This window comes from Pundamilia nyererei, unplaced genomic scaffold (assembly GCF_000239375.1).
Source record: "Pundamilia nyererei isolate P.nyererei 1_Seehausen unplaced genomic scaffold, PunNye1.0 scaffold00159, whole genome shotgun sequence".
NCBI classification, from domain to species: domain Eukaryota; kingdom Metazoa; phylum Chordata; class Actinopteri; order Cichliformes; family Cichlidae; genus Pundamilia; species Pundamilia nyererei.
This window is the reverse complement of record NW_005187560.1, coordinates 846,305-867,961: the sequence shown is the minus strand read 5'-3', so window position 1 is coordinate 867,961 and position 21,657 is coordinate 846,305. Positions and strand designations below refer to the sequence as shown.

The 21,657-nt window shown below is 42.1% G+C and overlaps 1 protein-coding gene across 1 annotated transcript; it reads left to right on the top strand.

Moving 5' to 3' along the window:
* Positions 1–430: 430 nt before the first annotated feature.
* On the top strand, positions 431–13,300 carry nsun2 (NOP2/Sun RNA methyltransferase 2). The gene is made up of 19 exons (XM_005745474.1): positions 431–682; positions 1,120–1,277; positions 1,487–1,591; positions 1,671–1,776; positions 1,905–1,976; positions 4,380–4,464; positions 4,578–4,770; positions 5,319–5,393; positions 5,556–5,686; positions 7,245–7,318; positions 7,405–7,535; positions 8,058–8,154; positions 8,299–8,516; positions 8,645–8,737; positions 8,823–8,958; positions 11,108–11,188; positions 11,641–11,779; positions 12,426–12,465; positions 12,574–13,300. Exons 1-19 carry the CDS (start codon positions 617–619, stop codon positions 12,893–12,895), a joined length of 2,322 nt encoding a protein of 773 aa, XP_005745531.1. The 5' UTR covers positions 431–616; the 3' UTR covers positions 12,896–13,300.
* The last annotated feature ends 8,357 nt before the right edge of the window (positions 13,301–21,657 follow it).

Below are 21,657 nucleotides of genomic sequence, written 5' to 3'. Positions count from 1 at the left end.
TCAGGGCCAAATAACGAACACATGTATGTTAAGGGAGTCTTTGTTATTTTCATAGACAATGATTTGCATAAAATCCCACAATGGCACATATTACGATTATATTTTTTTTTAAAAAACGAGTTGGGACACTTTTTAAATAATGTGTAAAAAAGTGAAGTTTGTGATTTCGACAATAAATATTAGTTATTTAATTTGCACAACTTTAATGGCATTAATTTAGGAAAACATACATTTATACAAATTCGGTCATCGTCATTCAAGCTGGAATGTATATAGTAAACAAGAAATTAGAACAATGTCTTTTATATAATTCAATTTTTATGGTTGCAAAGTTTCACGTAAACAATTTAAACTTTATTTTTGTAATAATAATATTTCAGAAAAGTGCAGACCGGCTCGTTGAAGCGTTTCTGCTTTCTTTCAGGCAGAGTTTGCGGCCACCTCAAGGGGTCCTCATTCACGTGCGTCAGAGCAGCACGTTCCGTGGATACACAGCCTGTCCATCATCAGGCGCCTTGCACGTTTACACTTTAGCTGAGCAACAGCTCTGTTTTGCTCGCGTCCAGTCACCACGTTGTTCCGCAGACTTTTCTCCAGAGTTGTCTGCTATTCCAACATGGGGAAAAGAAGCAGACAGCGGCAGAAAAACCAGAATGCTGGCAGGGACAACAGAGACACCGCTGTAAGTAAAACTCCTGCTCCAGACAAACTAGCTAGTGTTTGTGTTTAGCCACGCCACACATGAACGTTTAAATAAAGTAACTGCAGAAAGGAAGCGACTGCAGGGATAATTTATATCTGTTACCTTTACTGAAAGTAGCAGATATAAACTGCTGCTGGTTACCGTGCTGTTTTCAAAGCCATGTGTGACCACCATTTTCCTTTCCCCCCCCTTTTGAACAAAGATCTGTATATCTTTATATATGTGAACAGCTTGTTGTACTATAGGCCAAATTCAGCACGACACCACAGTTAAATGTAACAGATCGTATGGTATGTTGTTCAGGCTGTTACTCATAATTATAAGCAAGTAAAGTTTAAATTTGATTTTATCAAACGACATTCAGTGTAGCAATTTTGTCTCCTGTTAGTTTGCATGAACATATTTGTTTGTCCCAGGGTTGGGGAGCTGGGTATGCTGACATTATCAAGGAGAACAAGCTGTTTGAGAACTACTATAAGGAGCTAGGTCTGGTACCTGAGGGGGAGTTTGAACAGTTCATGGAAGCAATGAGGGAACCTCTGCCAGCAACCATCCGCATCACTGGATACAAGAGGTGAGCTGGACAGATCTACAACTTGGGCTCATGCTTAACGCCATGTAGGAGGTTGTCATTGGAGCGTATGTGCCCCTTTGTAGGTTGTTCTGAACTTTTTCATGGAAATTCCACTTTTAATTACAAGGTGAAAATGCTTAATCATTAATTACATTCATAAGGAGAAATATTAGATCCCTAATGTAAATGCTACTAATTTCCTTTTCCAGCCATGCCAAGGAGATCCTTCATTGTCTGAAGGAAAAATATTTCAAGGATATTCAGGAGCTGGAAATCGATGGTCAGAAGATCGAAGCTCCGCAGCCTCTCAGCTGGTAATATATCATGTTTTCCCCAAGACTAAAAAGATGCACTGATTCAAATTAAAACCAGATTGTGGACTGTCCTCTTCAGGTACCCTGATGAGCAGGCCTGGCACACCAACATGAGCAGGAAGATCATAAGGAAGTCTCCCCTGCTGGAGAAGTTCCACCAGTTTTTGGTCAGCGAGACCGAGTCGGTGAGTCAGTCACAATCCCAAAGATCACATTTGTGTTACCAGTGGAAGGGGGTTAAAAAACCCCAAAACATGTCAGGAAGTTGGTAAAGAAGTGGAGAGACTGACATTCCTTTTGTTTGTCCTCGCAGGGCAACATCAGCCGACAAGAAGCTGTCAGCATGATCCCTCCTCTACTTCTGAAGATTGAGCCCCATCACAAGGTAAAAGCACAGTTTTATTATACTTAATGCAATTGAACTTTTTCTCTGTTTTAAACTCGTGTGCAAACTTACCCTCTGTGCTGGTGAGGGGTGTGTGCATAAATCAGATGAACATGGTTTCATAAATAAAATCTTAGGCCCTTATGAGTTTAGAATAATCCTTTAATTAATTGTCCCACAAGGGGAAATTTGGTTGTAACAGCAGCCAAAAAGACACATATACAAACAAACACTACACAGGACACGGAACAGAAACATACACAATTTTTCTTACATATTTACATCAAGGACAGTGGTTACTATATACAATTATATATAAATTAAATAAAAATAACTACAGATAAGAGGCAAAGCAGGTTGTAGTGCGAATCAGTTAATTAACTTATTGCAGTTACAGCGCAGATGTAAACATCTGTGTTTGTTGGGAGCAGTTCTGATTGTACAGTCTGACAGCTGCAGGGAGGAAGGACCTGCAGAAACGCTCCTTCATGCATCGAGGATGCAGCAGTCTGTCACTGAAGCAGCTCTGCAGTTCAGCAACATTTACATGCATGGGGTGGGAGACTCTGTCCATCAGAGATGTTATTTTGGCCAGAGTCCTTCTGTCTCCCACCACCTGCACTGGGTCTAGGGTGCATCCCAGAACAGAGCTGGCCTTCCTGATGAGTTTGTCCAACCTCTTCCTCTCAGCCGCTGATAAACTGCTGCTCCAACATACAACACTGTAAAAAAATGACAGATGCCACCACAGAGTCATAGAAGGTCTTTAAAAGCGCTCCCTGGACTCCAAATGACCTCAGCAGGTAGAGTCTGCTCTGACCCTTCCTGTAAAGAGCATCAGTGTTGTGGCTCCAGTCCAGTTTATTATTCAGGTGAACACCCAGGTACCTATACGAGTCCACTATCTCAATGTCCACTCCCTGGATGTTCACCACTGTCAGTGTGGTGGGTCTGCGTCTCCGGAAGTCCACCACCAACTCCTTGGTTTTCCCGGCGTTGATCAGCAGGTGGTTCTGCTGACACCAGTCGACAAAGTCCAGAGTCCACTGTCTGTGCTCTGAGTCGTCCTCACCTGTGATGAGGTGACTATGGCAGAGTCGTCAGAGAACTTCTGTAGGTGGCAGCGTGGGGAGTGGATGGAGAAGTCTGCAGTGTAGAGGGTGAAGAGGAACGGTGCCAGCACAGTTCCCTGTGGGGCCCCCGTACTGCAGACCAGCGTGTCAGAGACACAGCCCTGTGTCCTCACATACTGTGGACGTTCTGTGAGGTAGTCCAGTATCCACTGGAACATGTGGTGGTCCACTCCCGATAGCTCCAGCTTGTCTCTCAGAAGTCGTGGCTGGATGGTGTTGAAAGCACTGGAGAAATCAAAGAACATGATCCTCACAGTGCTTCCAGGCTTCTCCAGGTGAGTCAGAGCTCGGTGGAGGAGATAGATGATGGCGTCCTCCACCCCATGCCAGGCTGGTAAGCAAACTGCAGTGGATCCAATGAAGACCTCACCAGGGGGCGCAGATGGTTTAGAACCAACCTCTCGAGGGTCTTCATCAGATGCGATGTCAGGGCTACCGGCCTGTAGCTGCTGAGGTCCTTGGGATGGGAGGTCTTTGGTATCGGTACCACACAGGAGGTCTTCCACAGCTGTGGTACTTTCCCCAGTGACAGGCTCAGGTTGAACTGATATCCTAGGATGCCACACAGTTCATCTGCGCAACATCTCAGGAGCCTGGAGCTGACGCCATCTGGACCTGCAGCCTTCTGCACCTTGATCTTGCGAAGCTCGTTCCTCACTTGAAGTGCTGAGATAGAAAGAGTGGATTTTGGGGGAGGGGTGTGTATGTTGGAGTCCACAGAAGCCGGGGGTGTGTGTGATGGCTGGGAGGTGAGAGGTGTGAAGTCCTGAGATGAAGGACAGAGTTTATTCCCGACAAATATTTTATATCCCAGTTAATTTGTGTTACGATAACTGCAACATAGTTAGCTATTTCTCATCCTCAGTCAGATCGAGCTGTTCTGTCCTTGTTCCACAGTCTCGATTAGCTCAGCGTGTCGGCACACGAACCAGTTCTCCACCCACTCCGGGTTCTGGTTACATTGGTCCTCTTGCTCACAGGGGATCTCCAGAGTAGAAGGCTGACTGTTACCAGCAGAAAAGCAAGACAACTGAGTTGGAGTCGGTTCCTCTGTGGGACGAGGCAGCTGAAGTCTGTGTTGAGTTCTGCCACAAAAGCAGTTTTGCTAGGGAGCCAGTCAGATGGGAAAACACAGGACAGGAACAACTGATTAGCAGAGACTACACTCTGCCAAATGTCCTTCAGCGACCGTGAACTTATTGTCCTCCCACAGGAGTCTGTGTTGGTAACAATAAAGTGGCATCAAAGTTTAAAAAGAGTTTCTATGCAGATCCTGGACATGTGTGCAGCTCCAGGGTCGAAGACAGCCCAGCTGATCGAGATGCTTCATGCTGACATGGATGTGCCGTTTCCAGGTAGGAAAACTGGAAGAAATCCATGTTTTGTGTCTTTAAATTGCAAAAAAAAAAAACAAGCTTCTCTTGCATTAATAGTGTATATAAGTTTAAACCTGATCTCCACCTTTCAGAGGGCTTTGTCATTGCAAATGACGTGGACAATAAGCGGTGCTACTTGCTCGTGCACCAAGCCAAGCGGCTCAACAGCCCCTGTATCATGGTGGTGAACCACGACGCCTCCTGCATCCCCACCCTGGAGATCAACTCCAATGGCAAGAAGGACGTCCTCTTCTATGACCGCATCCTGTGTGATGTGCCCTGCAGGTCAGCAGACGTATCCGCTACATGTCTGCATCGCTCATGCAGAGAGTTGGGGTTATGAAGCTGCTAAAACAGTGAATGATCAGTAAGCTCTGATTTATGTGTGGGTGTTTGACAGGAAAGCAGATTTTATGAGGCAGATGTAGATGACGTACCACACTCTCCATCAAATGCACCGTCCTCATACGTTGCTGTTAGTGTCTTTGCGACCTTCAGGTTTCAGTAGGGTGGTAAAACATTTGTCCACATCTTTCATCTCCTGAAATTTAGCATCATTTTGTGGCCAAAGCAGAACTGCCCCGGTTTGCAAATGCTGCCTGAGTTTGGGCAGCTGTAGTGCTGAAGCCAGGAGTCTCCTGCCAAAGACAACATAGGGAGGGGAGAGGCGTGGAGGGGAGGAAAAGCAGTAATGAAGACAGAAGCAGACAGTTTGTGCTTCGCAGACATTTTATTTGCCCCATGACAAGTTGAAAAAAGGCTCCGTGGAGGTTTCATCGCCTCGGGCCAAGACGAGGTGGGTGTTCTGACTGTTGCTGCTCTGTGCTCTGCAGTGGGGATGGCACCATGAGGAAGAACATAGACGTGTGGAAGAAATGGACGACCAGCAACAGCCTGCATCTCCACGGGTGAGTGGAGGAGAGTGCGCGCTCACACCTAAGCTACAACACAGGAATGCAGTCGTGTGGTACACCAAATTGACTAAACAGCAAGGGAATGGAGTGTGTCGCTTTTGGTCTTAATTTAAAACGTTGGCAGGATTACAGAGCGCACACGTGTGTTTTCACCAGGCTCCAGCTGCGTATCGCTGTGCGTGGTGTGGAACAGCTGGCTGTGGGAGGGAGGATGGTGTACTCCACCTGTTCACTCAACCCCATAGAGGACGAGGCTGTCATAGCAGCACTGCTGGAGAAAAGCGAAGGTAACAAACACACATTCTGGGTCACACAGTAAGAGGTCAGCATTCATATTAATGTTTTAGCTGTTTCATGCTTCTTACTTTGAACTCCTGTTGCTGTGGAGCAGGGTTTGATAATAAAACAATGGCCTCATTTACTAATATTTGTGTGGAATCGTTCTTACTGTGGACAAAAAATGAGTTCGTGCACAAAATTTGAGTCGATATGAAACAACAACCTTGTGGATCTTCATACAATTTGCGTACTAAGGAAACACGTTTACATCCAGGTGAAGAAGAGAAATTGGTGATGATATAATTTGGGTGGATCCAGACATTTGTTTACACACTTTTAGTAAATGAGGCTCAATGACTTGTACTTAGGTTTGTGACAGAAAAATTGACAAATATTCATCGTAAATTGTGTTTAGACACTGAAACCCAAGTCAGCCGCTCACACACACAGTCAGATTTAGACTACAGTCCCTCTTGCAAAGTTATCTCTAAGATTTCCTTGAATATTAGAAAGCATTGACAATTTTGACCAAGTTTAAGGTGGCACATTTTTCATTTTTGTAAATCCAGTGTGCCCCCCTTTTTTTTAAAATTTCCTTTTCTGAACTGAATCTTGTAAATTAAAGTCAAATGGTACTTCCGGCGGTGCCATGAGCAGGCAGCGGCTGATAGCGCTCCAGCAAAATAGTGTTTTTTCTTTTTCTTTTCTTTCTTTTTTCTATGGCGTAGATGTTTTGTTTGGTTTCCCGACCGAGGAATTCTTTTATTTATTCATACTGTAAACTGTAAAGCTGCTATGTTGGTCATTTTAAACCACTTCAAGGTCACTTTAAATTTCAGTTGTAAATTTTAGACTGTTATTAAGCCTTTTTACCTCAAAGTGCATATTTACTCTCCTTATCTTAGTCCTAAAGTGTATGTTTATTCTTACTCTTCCTATATTTCTTGTTCTTTTCCACTGAATGCAGCTGAAGCCTTGTCGTCTCGGCTCTCTATATACTGTACTGTATATTAGCAGAGATGAAAAAGTTCACTTGACAAATTTAGATTAGGAGCAGGAGATCATTTAGACTATGTTTACCTTGTTATTGACAAGTGGCTGTTCGAGATATCAGTTCTGGTGGCATCTGTGGTTGCTACTGTAAGAGCAATTCATAGTCAGATCATCTCCATCCAAACACCAAGATGGGATGGTTTAGTGGCAAACTCGCAGTTCCACAAACCAAATTTTTCACCGTGGCTTGTCCATCATTTAATACAGTCTGTAATCAAACCACCGTTTTTCTCTTGCATTCAGTCTGACATGACAGGATACCTTGCATTCAGTTGTGTGTTGGACATGGTAATGTGTAATTATGCTGTCATAACCTGAGATGATACATGAGCGTGGACATTCCCTAAAGTTCATCCATGTCAGATCCACAGGAAATGATCCGTCAGTGTCAGCAGCTACACCTCAGCTCTTCAATTTTCAACAGGCTAAATATTTCACTTTGTGTTTTCTGAAAGTTATGTGTAAATGTCATGTCTTATAAAGACTGGCTGCTCTCTTGCTTCATGTTACCAGGAGCGTTGGAGCTGGCTGACTGCTCGGCTGACCTGCCGGGGCTGAAGTGGATGCCTGGGGTCACTTCCTGGAAGGTACTGGATTTTATTTTATTTATTTAATGCCAGTCGTTACTTTTGAATTGTAGATCTGTATCCAGACTATTTCTGTTTCTTTGTAGCTGATGACTAAAGAAGGCCAGTGGTACACGGACTGGTCCGAGGTCCCGAGTAGTCGTCATACGCAGATCCGACCAACCATGTTCCCGCAAAAAGACCCAGAGAAACTGGCAAGCTTTCATCTGGAGAGATGGTAAGTGAGCAGTCCCAGACAAACGGATGCAGGTCCATGCTAATGCGTTTTAGAATTGAAGGTGTTCTCTTAAAAATAGTGTGAAATAGCTTATTAAAGTGTTCAATCTTGGCATGACAAGTGTCCTTAAAACGTTTTTGTTAGCCTGCTTTGTTTTGGCTGATTTCTTTCAAGAATCGTTAAAATACAGAATTTCATTTTACAGAATTGGAGTACAGTAGAGAGCATCCTACACGTCACCTCTCACCACCGTAAACTGTGCTTTTTGAACTTACATCCAGTGTGCAGTAGATGCAGGCGCACCTGCCAACCTCACATTACGGAGGATGATGTCATGTTTAAGCGTCAGTGCTCACAATGACTTGATATTTGCAGCAGAGGGAGCTGTTGTCACATGTTGATTAAGGCGCTTTTTCTTTTCCCACATGCGGTCTTCACAGCAGGGGGCTCTATCAAACCCCAAGCTGTGATTTATTTATTTATTTTTAATAAATTTTTTTCTGTGTGTGTGTTTTATGGCAGTATGAGGATTCTGCCACATCACCAGAACACTGGAGGTTTCTTTGTGGCTGTGCTGGTGAAGAAAGCCCCGATGCCTTGGAACAAAAGATATCCTAAGGTACTTCATCTTAAACACTCACACACGATGCCCCCCACCCCACGTGCCTCACCTCACCTAACCTCGCCCACCTGGTCAGGTTATTAACCACACCTGGAGCTGTTTTTTCTTTGTCCGTTCACTCTCCTCCTCTTCCATCTCCAGCTGAGGAAAGACTCCAAGCTGTCGAGCTCAGCTGCCCAAACCGGCAGGTCCAAGGAGGCTCCGTCACCAGGAGACACTCCACATCTCCCCCCTGAAGGTTCCACTGAGAAGGTGGAGAGTAACAGCCAAGAGGAAAAAGTGGACAAGGAGGCAGATGAGACGCCCGAAGGAGCTTCTGTGGGTCAGGATGCCGGTGCTAAACCAGAGGGGATGTGTGGGTGAGTCGCACTGAGCTCATGAACTAATAAATGGAAACTTATGACTCTTAACTGGTTATAAATACAGATAAAAAAACAAACAAGCTCTTTAAAATGTAAGTAAACATTTTGTATCTGTCCTTTTTCAGGCCTCCACCCTCAAAGAAGATGAGGCTGTTTGGATATAAAGAAGACCCCTTTGTGTTCTTAAGTGATGATGACCCCGTCTTCACCACCATACAGTAAGTGCACCCTTGTCTTCAATGTAAAATAGGTGTTTTCAACATTTATCTGCAGCATAAATGCGTGTTTCCTGTTTTCCTCTAGGTCTTTCTATGATCTGTCTCCCGACTTCCCCAAACTCAACGTCCTGACTCGGACCCATGAGGGCAAGAAGAGGAACTTGTACATGGTGTCCAAAGAGCTCCGTAATGTCCTGCTCAATAACAGCGAACGCATGAAGGTAGGCACACGTGTTTGATAATGAAGATGAAACATTTGTGTTTTTGAAAATTGATACAGCCAATCCATAATCAGTTATGTCCTGGAGACATTGTATCGATCCTCTGGAGGAAGAAGCATTATGTTTACCTAAGTGCTGATTTATGGGCTTTACATTGATTCGTTTGTTTGGTTGGTTGTGTTGTTGTTATTTTTCCGTTCTTTTTGTGTGTTTGTCTCTGTGTGAGGGAAGCAGCTTAAACAGATGGGAGCCTCTCCTTTCCCAAATCCCTCTGGTCCTCCACCCTGCAGGACCTGCACAGGTGGCATTGTGGGGACTCGGGCTCTTTGTTCTCCCCGGTGTTTGTTGTTTCTCAATTTTTAGTCACTTTGTCTTAAAGGAACCGGAAACTTCAAGATCTTAATTTTCATATTTTTCCTCTGGTTTGTTGTCCTGTTTATCCATTTAAATGTGTTACGAGTTGCTCAGTTCTGGAGCGATCGTGTGCAGAAACGTCTACATTAACATAGTGGGAGTAAATGACAGTCCGTGTGTGGTGTGCCTTCACCTAACCTGTCATGTAGTGCAGTATATGACCAGTGAAAAATGCGGAGGGTGTCTGTTGATTGCTGTGTCAATGTGTCTCGTGAAGGCCGGGTTAGATGTTGTCGGACAAGATGCTGAAACCCAGATTGCTGTCATTCAGATATCCAGGTGTGTTGGTGTGTATGTGATGGATAAAAATGGATGAATATGGTCCACAGTGTAGTGATGGAAGATTTAAAAAAAGAAAAGAAAAACGCACTGTATAAATACCAGGCCATTTGTGTACGTGTGGTAGGAAAAAACATGCATAATCTGTAGGCCTATTTCATTTTAAAAGCATGTATTAGTGTTTGTATACTTAAGGCTTTGAGTGGTCAGTAAAACTAGAAAAGCATGATTATAAAGTATCTGTTTAAAACCAGGAATTAAATCTGGCAACAAGAGAAAAAGTGTATGTAAAGATTTCAGAGCACCATCATTAAGACACAAAGTATCCGACTAAAATTACAGCTGTGTTTCACTGAGTTAATGAGATGCTCAGTGCATTGTAATGGTGTGTAAGACCAGCTGAAAGAAATTCAGCCTCATTCTTTCAGCGGGCGCTAAATGGTCTGAGAAATTAAAAAATAAACATCAGAACATGTTTCTAATTGGTAAGTAGGACCTGTGTTGGCATCGGGTCTTTAGACTAAGGCTTTTAGGCTCACTGTACACAGAAGTCTGAGGAGTCTTCCAGGAATGAGGGGACTATTTTCTAGAGGACCGATTAGGGAGTAGATGGTTATTTTGTACTTGCAGCCCTCTTATCTGGAACATAAAGTTACGGTCGTGATATATCCTGCTGAGAGGTCAATCACCTTCACAGCCTCGCTTTACTATACAGGCCTCTGGCTCCATTATGTTCAAGAGAAGGCAAACATTTCTACAGCAGGCATCTCCAATAATGTTCAGCTCACACCAAAATAATCCTGACATGTAAACAGCACCACAGGAAAACCTGAGCGCTGATTGCACCTTGGTGAAACAAGCCTAGACACTGGCAACATTTTCTGTTTCCAGTTTTGTTCAAGTTTCGCGTCAGCTCTGAGAGTAAAACATGAGTGTTTGCATACAAGTTGGCGTCTTCCATGCAAACTACAGGTGACAGCAGCAGTCTGCTAGTGATCAAAGCAATGATGAGGTTTTTGGTGCGCCAGCATCTTTGCAACCTCCAGCAACCACTCGTCAATCAGTTGCCAAGGGGTTGCCGACCAGTCTCTAGGCCTGATGATTGAAGCCTTGCGGATCACCTTTACCTTAGTAGTCTCATTAAATTGACTTTAGTTCCCTTATAAAAAGAACAGCATGTGTGTGGTAGAGTTTTTACTATGCAAATCACTGACACAGTTGCTCCCACACCTGCTGGGACCCCAGAGACCGGCTGGGCTGTGTGCCGATGTCTTGTACAGTCGTTGCCTGGAGGAAGAGAGTTCAGTGTAATTACAATTGGATCACCAGGAAAGCTACAAGAAACATAATTAGTCACTGATTGGAATTTAAATAACCTGTCTCTTTTTTTCTGTTTATTTCAGTGTGGTGTTTTTATCTGGACGTGGTTCATTACACTCTGTTTTTTGTCTCTCAGGTCATAAACACAGGGGTGAAGGTGTGGTCTCGCAATAGTGAAGGAGAGGAGTTTGGCTGTGCCTTTAGACTGGCTCAGGAGGTAACACACACACACACACACACACACACACACACACACACACACACACACACACACACACAGTTTTCAGGCAGTCACAGTTCAGTCCTGTATATAAATCTGTGTTTCCATTTGTTCTTTGGCTATCATCTTGGCTAAAAGCTGCATGATTTGGAGACTGTTCAGTCATTCATCAGTGACGTGATGCACAAAAACTTTATAGTTCTATTATTTTATCAACTTAAATATACTTTGAGGTTATAATACATTTAATTTAATGTTCAGATATGCAAGAAATCCTTCCTGCTGTCTTTACTGTTGCCAACGCAGAGCTGTAGCCGAATAACAAGTGAGCCAGACGGCCGATTTCACACTCAAACGAGTTGATAATGAATTCATTTTATATGCTGCGTGTAACTGGAAAGAGTTTCTTTGTGCCGATTGTCAGCCACATGTACTTTCTGTCCTACCAGGGTATTTACACTCTGCAGCCATATATACGCTCCAGGATCATTAGGGTGAGTGTGGAGGACATCAAAGTGCTGCTGACCCAGGAGAACCCCTACCTCAGCAAGCTGGAGGATGAAGCACATGCACAGGCCCAGAAAATTGGTACAGTCAAATATAGATATGCTCTCCAACTGTGTGTGTTTGGGGAAAATATATCCAGGGTGCACACTGGTCTTTAAATTGTCTTAGATATACATTTATGGCGTCAGCGTATTAAATCACGGGACATTCAGTTTGGGTGGGTCGGATCACTCTGAGAACGCAGTTATTTTTGTTCCTCGACACATTTTAAGTCACTCGGCGTGGCTGAAGTTTTAGGGTCGTGCTCGAGAATCCCATCCATGCTCCGATTCAGGAGGCGACACCAGCAGGAAAACAGTGATTCACTGGTTCATTTTGACCCTGTTGAGTTCACAACTGAGTTTTACTGTCGACCTTTAAGTATGATTTTTATGATGTAATTTTTTTTTTCTTCCCAATGGAAATGATGTAAGTTAGGAAGCAGCAGATAAGTGACAACGAATGAAAGTGAAAATGGAATCTTTAATTCTCATCAAAAAAATATTTTTACAGATCAACTCTGACCAAATTCCCACTTCCACTCTAATATATCCCACCCACCCACAGTGTTACTCATGTCACCTGTCAGTGGTCATATTTTATGTACGTTTTCCTGCCGTATAACCTAACGTCACGGTAGGTTGTATCACTTTCTACTTCCTGTAAAACTTTAGTTTTCTCTCCACAGGAATGGGAAGCATTGTGCTGAAGTACATCCCAAACCCAAAGTAAGCTTGTAACATGTTTTTAGTGTTTCTGATGTTTGCATTTTGAAGTGACAGCCTGTTTTTTGTTTGGTTAAACTGTGCGACCCATCATCGTCCTTTATTTTTCAGTAACCCGGGGGAACCTCAGTGTCCCATCCAGCTGTGTGGCTGGAGGGGAAAGACGTCCATCCGAGCATTCGTCCCCCGCAACGAGAGGTTTCATTACCTCCGAATGTTAGGTGTGGAGGTCTTCAGAGACAAACAGGGCCTCGGGCAGAAACGGAGTGATGGAGAAAAGGACGGAAAGGAGGAAGCAGAGGATGCGGCAGAGAAGGACGAAGAGCAGGAAGAGGAAAGAGCAGCAGACAAAGAGGTGGATTTGGAGAACGGCAATGAAAATGGATCATCAGAATCAAAGACCGACTGTGGTGACAAAGAGACGAGTAGCTGAGAGTGTGAAGGTGATTGTAATGAGAAAGGACTGACTGACGTATCGCAGCTTTAAGAGCTGTTGACCAGGTCCACAACCACACGCCGTGGTACAGGAGGGTAACGCACCGCTACGGCTTCCTCTGCTCACCACACTGCCAGTGCACAAGGATTCCCTCCCAGAGATGCACTCCCGTGGGATTTTTCATTTATTGGAGCCTCTCTAGGAGTCAGCATTTTAGTTAAATGGCTTATATTATTTTATAAACTTTTTTTTTGCATTTTAACAAATATAGTCCACCGATAAGTGGAACAGATCCCTTTCATTCAATTGCTCACATTTCAGGAGGTTTCTATTAATTGCTGTTTTATTTTTTACACCTGTAATTAAGCAGAAGTACGAAGCTGATTAAATGCTTAAAAGGTTCACTGTGTCACTAGTCAAGTGATTTCACTTTAAGATTAATGCGGCCCTGCTGATCTGCAAAAGGGCGCTTGAGCAGGGATTGGTTAGAAGTAGATGGTGAAGGTTGGATATTAAATAAACTCTTGCAGGTAAGTTACTTTCAGTGACATGCTTGTGGTTTCCAGCTATGAACAAGTAACAAGTTTCCAGCTGGTTGTAGAACACAGGGCGCAGAGGCTGGGGCATAGACTGTAAATAAAAGATGGCCACATCCACCTTGTCGGTTTTAAGGAGCCACATTTGGATTACAGGCTGATGTGCCAAATTAAGTCTGATACTGGCAAGCTAGGTGATAGCTACACATTCATTTATTTTATGGAGTGGAGAAAAGAATCCTTAAGGTTATATAAGATTAAAAGTTAGGTGGGGGTGGGATTTCACTCTGGTCCAAAATGGTTAAAAAAACAAAGTGTGTATGACATGACCAAAAAGCCTCCTGTAGATGTGTCTCAATATTATTTGAGAAAAGTATTTAAACACTGATGCATCACAATGCTGAGTTTCAACAACAAGTCCACTTCTTAAAGCGAAGGTCAAACCACATTTCAGGCAGCGGTTGCCACGGCGCCTTCACTTCACTGGCTGGCTGGACATTTCCTCCTTATGTTTATTACTCAGTCCAGCTGCCATGACAACAGCTGGCATGACAACCAGCCCCCTTACCTCTGTCTGGTGATAGAACAGAGGGACCACGGAGAGCATCCTGCACTCCTCCGCTCTTCTTGGTTTCTGCTCCAAACTGTCCTTAATCCGTTCTTCCCTTCTTTTTCATCTGTGACCTCTGAAGTGCAGAGCGCTGGGTATTACCTTTCAGGAAAGCAGCTTTCATGTCACTTCCTAAAGCTGTGGGTATGTAATAACAGTGTTTGCAGTGGTAAAAGGGGACAAGTATGGGATAGGAGCTGGTGTTAGATGTTAAGAACTAAACACTGACGCACTCACGTTCCTGGGTAGCCGACTGAGATTGGCAGCCAAAGCGAAACAGTCCCCACAGACTCCTGTTTTCAAGTACCGAACATCAGTGATGGACATGTTTAGCCTTGTACTGGTTATCTGGTACATTGTGGTCCTAAAGGATTGCACGTGTCTGACCATGTTGTTTACGCCAAATTCTTTCAAATGTTGCACCAGAAATTGAGACTCATCAGACCAGGCTTAGTAAATTTGGGTCTGGTGGTATTCGGTATGCTCTTCTGCTGCTGTAGCTCATCTGCTTTAAGGTTCAATATATGCAGTCGCAGATGCTCTTCTTCATAAGTTTGAAATGTTTGTTATGTGAACTTCTAATATTTATTTAGTTTATTAACTAGAATTTGCGATTGCTGGAGAAATTGCAGTGGGATTGTTGCTACTTGCAGACTGTGATTTTCTTGGATGTGTGTTTCTGTTAATCATAAGGTAATTTCATAATGAGAAACAGAACGGGTGTACCCAATAAATGTAAATGGCTGACATTGCAAAAGCAGTATGATTTTTTTTTTTTTTTTTTTTTTAAATGCTGAACATTGTGCGATGTCGAGTAAAAGAAAAACAGCTCATGCTATACTTGAATCTACAACCTTCAGTTCAATAGAAGGGAAGTAGCAGTTTACCCACCGAGCCACTCATATCAGTAGGACTATGGCCAGACACAGGCCGACCAATCCACAAATAATACTTCTATATGAGAAAAGCGCTTTCCACTCCTATTACAAACAGAACGTGATTCTGGTGGGTTTTAAAAGGTGTGAGCATCCTGACAAGATGCTCTACACATCTGTGGATTTTGGTGTGTCTAGTGCTTCAGTTGAGGTCAGGAGCGCAACTTCAAAATTGAGTTTATTTTCTTTCTCTCCAAAACTGGTTGGAAAAATGAAACAGGGAGTGAATGGGAGCACAGGATGGTATTCCTCTGAAACAAATGGCTCTGTTCAAAAAGTATACATTTCTGAGGAAGTGTTTGTGTGAAAGAAGGCAACTGCAGCTACATTTTGAGGCTAAAATAATGGTTGTAGGGTTGTAGATTTGAGTAAAAATAACAGAAAAAGTAGAAAGTACAGTGAAAAATAAAAAAGATGTGTGACATCGGTGTCTGTAGGGTCAGCAGTGTGGGAGAACATCGGCCCAATTTACTCCCACAGCAGAAAATTGAGAGAGGCTGGTCTCTCTATTCAAAGTCAATGTCAACCTACCGACAGAAAAAGTAGAATATTTCAGGAACTGTACAAAATTTCACAAATCTGAAGAAAAGCACGCAGTGCACGAATGGCAACTGGTGTGAAACTAGTTAGCAGAGGAATAATAATAATAAACTAAATGGCCACCGACAATAACACATAATGGGATTGTTAGCCAGTAATGCTAGCTAGCTTGGTAGCTGAAAATCGAGCACATCACCACCTTATCTAAATATGGTCACTTCTGCTTCCAAAGAGCCAGAATTGCAGCAGCCAAATCGCTAACACTGTCTTCACAATGGAGAGTGTAGAAATCAGCGAGTGTCGCATTAGTTGCACTTCCATCCTTTATATACAGTGTGTTGGACATGAAATGTTTTATGGTAGTTTCACAGACACAGATCTACAGTATTAACAGTGTGTGTGGGTAAAGTGCTGACATTTAATTTAATGCGTTAAATGTTTGTATTCATTAAAATGCTATCAGTCAAGGATGAAAGATGGGAAGGAAAAATGCTTCATTTTCTTCAGGCCGAGGCAGGATGGCACGTGAAATTGGAAAGAGTTTGGAAATGATAAGAGCCTTGAGAGGATGACGAGAGATGGGAGCATGGATGGAGGTTTAGAGAAAAGGTGGCGACGAATAAATTGAATCGGAGCGATAGCGAAAGGTTTGGAGATGAGGCAAAATCCGTTACTGAGTCACAGTCCTGTGTGTGCGTTTTGGCAGCTTGAGGGATGCCTTTTAGCTGTGACGTTTACTGCCAGCTTAATAATGCTGGTAATAACATCAGCTGTGCTCAGGGACACACATTAACTTTACATCGTCTTTTCCTTCCTCTCCTACCGTAGCTCCCCACTGTTCCCTGTTTGCCTTTTACTTTGCAGTTAAATTTCCATTTAGTCCTTGTCTCAAACCTTATTCATACCACTAACCATGTCTTTCCATTTTGATTATCTTTCTCCCTCAGAGGAGCTTTGTAAAAACACTCGCGGCCTCCCAAAAGCTCACACTCTAAAATGTTCTCATACTGTCAACTCAGTTTAAGCTGCTGCTCTTGGTTTTCCCTGAGAACGCCAATTTTACTGGAGCGCTGTTGTGCTTTGTTTTTTTTTTTTGTTTTTTGTGTGATTCACTGAGATTTTCTAGCGATGACTTTAATGTAACCCAACACTCGAGTTCTGTGGTTGTTTTCTGCCAGTCTCTCCCTTTTGTCTCATGTTTCTGTGTCAGAGAGGTCGATGGTTCCAGGTTTGAAACAACTGTCTGACTGATGTTTCTCGTCCTCCACAGTTTTTGTATTTTCAGGGAGCATTTTAGTTTAGAATAGTTCTGTGAACCCTTCCCATCTGCACTGTGGTGCAGATTAAAAGGTTTAGTAAAATGTCCTCATAGGAGTAAAGAAACCCTTCATCCTTTATTAATGATGTCATTTCTTAACCATACAAAAAGCAGGATAAGTGGTGGAAAAACTGCACCAGCAGTGCATCGGATGTGAAAAGTTGTAGCAGCTACAGAGACATTGTTCTGTTTCAGTTTTTATCAGAGGTAACAAGAAGCTTGAATATTAGGCTTTGGCTTTCTGTGAGTGGCCAGCAGAGGTGGGTAGTAACTAATTACATGTAATCAGTTACAATCACCTGACTAACCTTTTAGAAAAAAGTATCGCTACTCTTACTTGAGAAAAAATTCTGGATACTCTACTTAGTGTGAGTAACTTCAGTGAATGAATAAAAAACGTGTTTTAACCAAAACTGCATGCGACAGACACAAACCTACAGTTTATCTTAAAGTGAGACTTCTTGTTTGAACATGAGGTTTGTTGTTTTTATGTTATTCTAGCCACTGAACCTGTTGTGCCATTTGGAGATGTAGAGTAGAACTGGTAGGTAATGTATATGTACTCGAAATATTAGTATAATAATGATGTGGAAAAGTGTTTCTTGTGCTTAGATTTATTATTTTGTAATCATGGTTTTGTTTTTGTTTTTCAGTCTTTAAAATACCAAAATTGGCACTAAACTTTGTTTTTGTCTGTCTGATTATCTCATTTTTAAACATTAAATCAGACGTTATGATCAGTTACTCAGTACTCAAGTAGCATTTTTTACTAAATACTTTGCTACTCGAGTAATTTCTTGGCTACTTTTTACTTTTGCTTGAGTAAAACTGAGTTGAGGTAGTGCTATTGTTACTTGAGTCTAATTTTTGGCTACTCTACCAGTAACGTAAGTCCTCAAATTATAATGTGTGTTGCTATAGATCCTGTCTCCAGGACACATCACATGGGCATACTGGACCATCTTACTCACCCCTCTCTAATAATCTGATGGTATCTGAATGTGTCAGCTTCAGATGCAAATATCTGAAGGCATGCTACCCCATTAACTGCTCACACAGGATTTCAACTTTGCCACATTCGCTCCTGCATCTCAGTTGCTCAGCAGATCAAAAGATGGCCACTGTAAAATGTCCAAATAAGCCCCCCCCCCCAAAAAGAAAAAAAAACCAAACCCAAACTTTTGAGCTGCACAGATAACTGAAGAAACTTTGTAACACAAGTAACGACATAACTGTAATGTAATTAACACATTACTGTGCAACTGAAAAATGCAATGTGATTACAGTAATGCATTACACCCGACACTGAAAAATGAATCACTTGAAACTAGAGCCCAGCTGATGTTATGAGTCAATAAATGGTATCATTTATAACAGCTGATATATGAAAATGTAAAAAAAAGAAAATTAGTTATGATTTAATCAAACTACATCTGAGGAATATAATAAAATATCGACTGATCTATCAAAATATCATATTTTTAAATCAACAAATTTCGGTATTGGACAAATAAATCCTATATCTGTTCCACGGGCACGGTCAGTGATTGAAGGGTTGTTCTATTTTGAAGGATGCTGTAACAGGTTATTGCATCATTTGGCTGTTACACAATCCTTTGCATGTCACCTTGTACTAATTAAAGAAATGAATGATTTAAAACATGGCGGCTCCTCTGCCAACATGTAGTGAGAGCTTACATCAACATGAAGGGATTTACAGGAGTAAATGTGGGATGGTGTCAGAATCTAATCCAGATGGGAAGTACGCTCACAGTGTCCCTCCTTCACCTCTTTCTTTTCTGTCTTTCCTCCTCCACCTCCTCCTGCATGTCACCCTCACTTCATTTCGATGCTCTTGCATGCTTCGTGCCCTCTAGCGCTCAACCTTGTGGCCATGCATATATGTTTGGGATTATATAATCAAGCTGTTATGCAACACTAAAAGGGACTAAGGGAGGCAAATACACACACACACACACACACGCACACGCACACTTACTTAGAAGGAGAGAGAATGACAGAGAGGAGGAGAAGGAGGAGGTGGAGGAGGAGGAGGGCTGGTGTGTTGAGGGAATATAGTTTCATGTTTGGCTTAACCAAATCCCACTCAGCTCACAAACTCACACACACATGCACACACAACTGCTCGCCCTTTTAAAATCCGCTGGTAAATCTCTGGTTATGGCTGTTGGCTCTGCCTGATAGTGCTATTGTGCAAAGCCGGAGTGTGACTGTGTCCATGTGTGCACGTGCACACTCAAAATACAACAATTTCACAGCAGGCTCTCGTCCCACTCCACACATGCACACGAGGCAGAGCCCGTCCCGTGCTATTTTCTTTCTATCTCTGATACACACTCTGTTCTTCAGTGCATGATGCTGCAGCTTTCACAGGTTTTAATCCTTTCATTTTTTTCTTCCCTCATCCTCTGTTTCTGTCCCATACGGGCATGTGGGCATGTCCTTGTATGCACATTTCTGATATGGCACGATTAATGCTGCCATATCAGTTTAAACCCTGCATCGCCTTAAATTCATCTCACCTAAATCCACATTGCACAGGGTAGCAGGAAAACTTAAGTCCTCCCCACAATTACTGGAACCAGCAGCTAAATAGAGCCCACACACAATGTTTCTAACACTATACAAGGCTCCTAAAAGTAGCAACAAAAACGTCAAATGTTAGACAATACCATGTTATAATAATCAGAAATATACTGCTCAAAATAATAAAGGGAACACTTGGAGTTACATTGTGTTGTTTAAGTGTTTTTTAGCAGTATATATTGATAATAACATGCACTAATAATCGATAATTATTATGCATGTTATGTCATTAGTTTGTGGCTTTAAATATTCTTATGAATTATATATTGGTTTATGTAGTTTATAATGTTTCATCGATGAGAGAAAATAAAAATAAAAATCTGTTGACTTTGCATTTAACATTTTCTACATCATGTTTTGTGTTTGTTGTGTTGATGATTACCAAATGTTATGTAAATCAAATGTCTGTTCCGTAAGTTCCCCAAAACGTGTTGATCAGTATGTATGAAACATATATAAACTAGGGTACCAGGATTATTAACGTCGATTATTTTTTATTTTATAACATTCAAATCCTTAAAACATATAAATGTAATTACGTTTAGAAGCTGATCTCGAACAGCAAAATCACGTCTACGTCGCTGATGTTACGTGTACGTTACCTTACATATATGTTAGATATATTAAGTAGGTTGTGTTACATGTATGCGTTTGACGTTATGCATATGCTACATTATATTATGCATGTTACAATACATGTAAGTTGTTGATATCATACGTATGTTATCTGCACATTGTATTACACTTTTTACATACGTTTTTATTTATTTATTTATTCATGTTTTTCCATGGTTGTCAAAGTTTCAGAATGCTTATCCAAATTCAATAAGTGACACCACGTTGGATACTTTACACAGAGCACAGTCTTCTCCTAAAACTAACCAAGAGTCAATCGAACAGGGGTCGTTTCTTACAAAATCTTTTCTAAGCCTGTCAGGTTGACTGATCTTATACATGGTGCCATGATTTATCCTTATCAGCAGTACAGCGAGAAAGATGGGGTAGTACGTCAAGATGACAGTTTGGGGTTAATTTTTACCTGTCGGTACCCCCTAAAGTGAACCTGCTTCATCTCCAGAGCCCCAGAGCCGTCATCCCGTCTCTGCTGATAAATCGCCAAAAGAGAACTGCTCATAATCTCAAGTTAGAACACGGGTGGGCAGTTCATTTTACCAAGGGGACCACATGAGAAACTGGGACTAGAAGGGCTGCACATCTCTTTATAAGCTTATTGATACGGCCCTCCACAACAGTCCCAGTTTTTCATGTGGTCTCTTGGTAAAATTAACTCCCCACCCCTGAGTTAAAGTGAATTAAAATGCAGGTGAGGGTCAGGGAACCTGTGAACTGCATGCTTTTTAATCCGTGCATGCTCATGGGATCCTCCAGAATTAAATTAGCAGAAACGCCTCCATTCAGATTAATCTTTCCTAACAGGTACAGCTTAACTTTTCTACTCTTAACTTTGCAAAAAGAGGCACATACAGCCTTTTGCCATCACTTAATCCTTTAAGAATGCATGAAATGCTCTATATATAGCTAAAAGAGAGAAAGCTCGAGAGCATTTCTGTTGATGTCAGTGGAGGGAATGTATTGCAGAGTCTGATGCACTTTGTATGCAAATAATATGCATTCAAGAAAAGAAAAAAGAAAAAGCCTCCACTGTGTTACAAATGATCAACTTGTAGGCTTTAATTCAAAATCAGCCCACCTCAGCACTCTTTTCCTCATAGTTGGCTTCTCTGCGACTGCAGCCACTATCGTTTTTCTTTGGTGCGGGCCATTCAATAAAGCATTTCATGGCTTTTCTTTAAAAGTGCCTTGAAGCACTTCCTGCAGCGTCTCAGAGGCAATCTAAATGTGCGTATGTGAGTCACAGACTGTGGGATTTTCATTAAGTCTTCATGGAGGTTCCATGTCTATTATTATCAGAACTGATTAGAACCAATCGACCTGGCGCCAGTTGCATTTTTCCATGTTCAAACATGACCTACTTATAACCAGGAGGATTTATACAATATCCAGAGAATGCCAAAAAGACCGTTTAAAATGAAGACTCAAAGAAATTAAATATGAATGTTAGATAAAGTGATTGAAAAGTGATGTGAAAAGATTCAATATTTAATAATGTTACAGCACACCTCAGGTTATTAAACTGTGATATTTTGCTAAATGACCCAGTGACAAACCTTTCACAATATATATATATATGT

What these genes read in the sequence shown, in the direction of transcription:
- nsun2 (XM_005745474.1), top strand. Translation starts at nt 617, where the DNA reads ATGGGGAAAAGAAGCAGACAGCGGCAGAAAAACCAGAATGCTGGCAGG. An exon ending in TGGTCAGCGAGACCGAGTCG is followed by an intron (nt 1,777 to 1,904) that starts GTGAGTCAGTCA and finishes TTGTCCTCGCAG; the next exon opens with GGCAACATCAGCCGACAAGA. An exon ending in AAACCAGAGGGGATGTGTGG is followed by an intron (nt 8,517 to 8,644) that starts GTGAGTCGCACT and finishes GTCCTTTTTCAG; the next exon opens with GCCTCCACCCTCAAAGAAGA.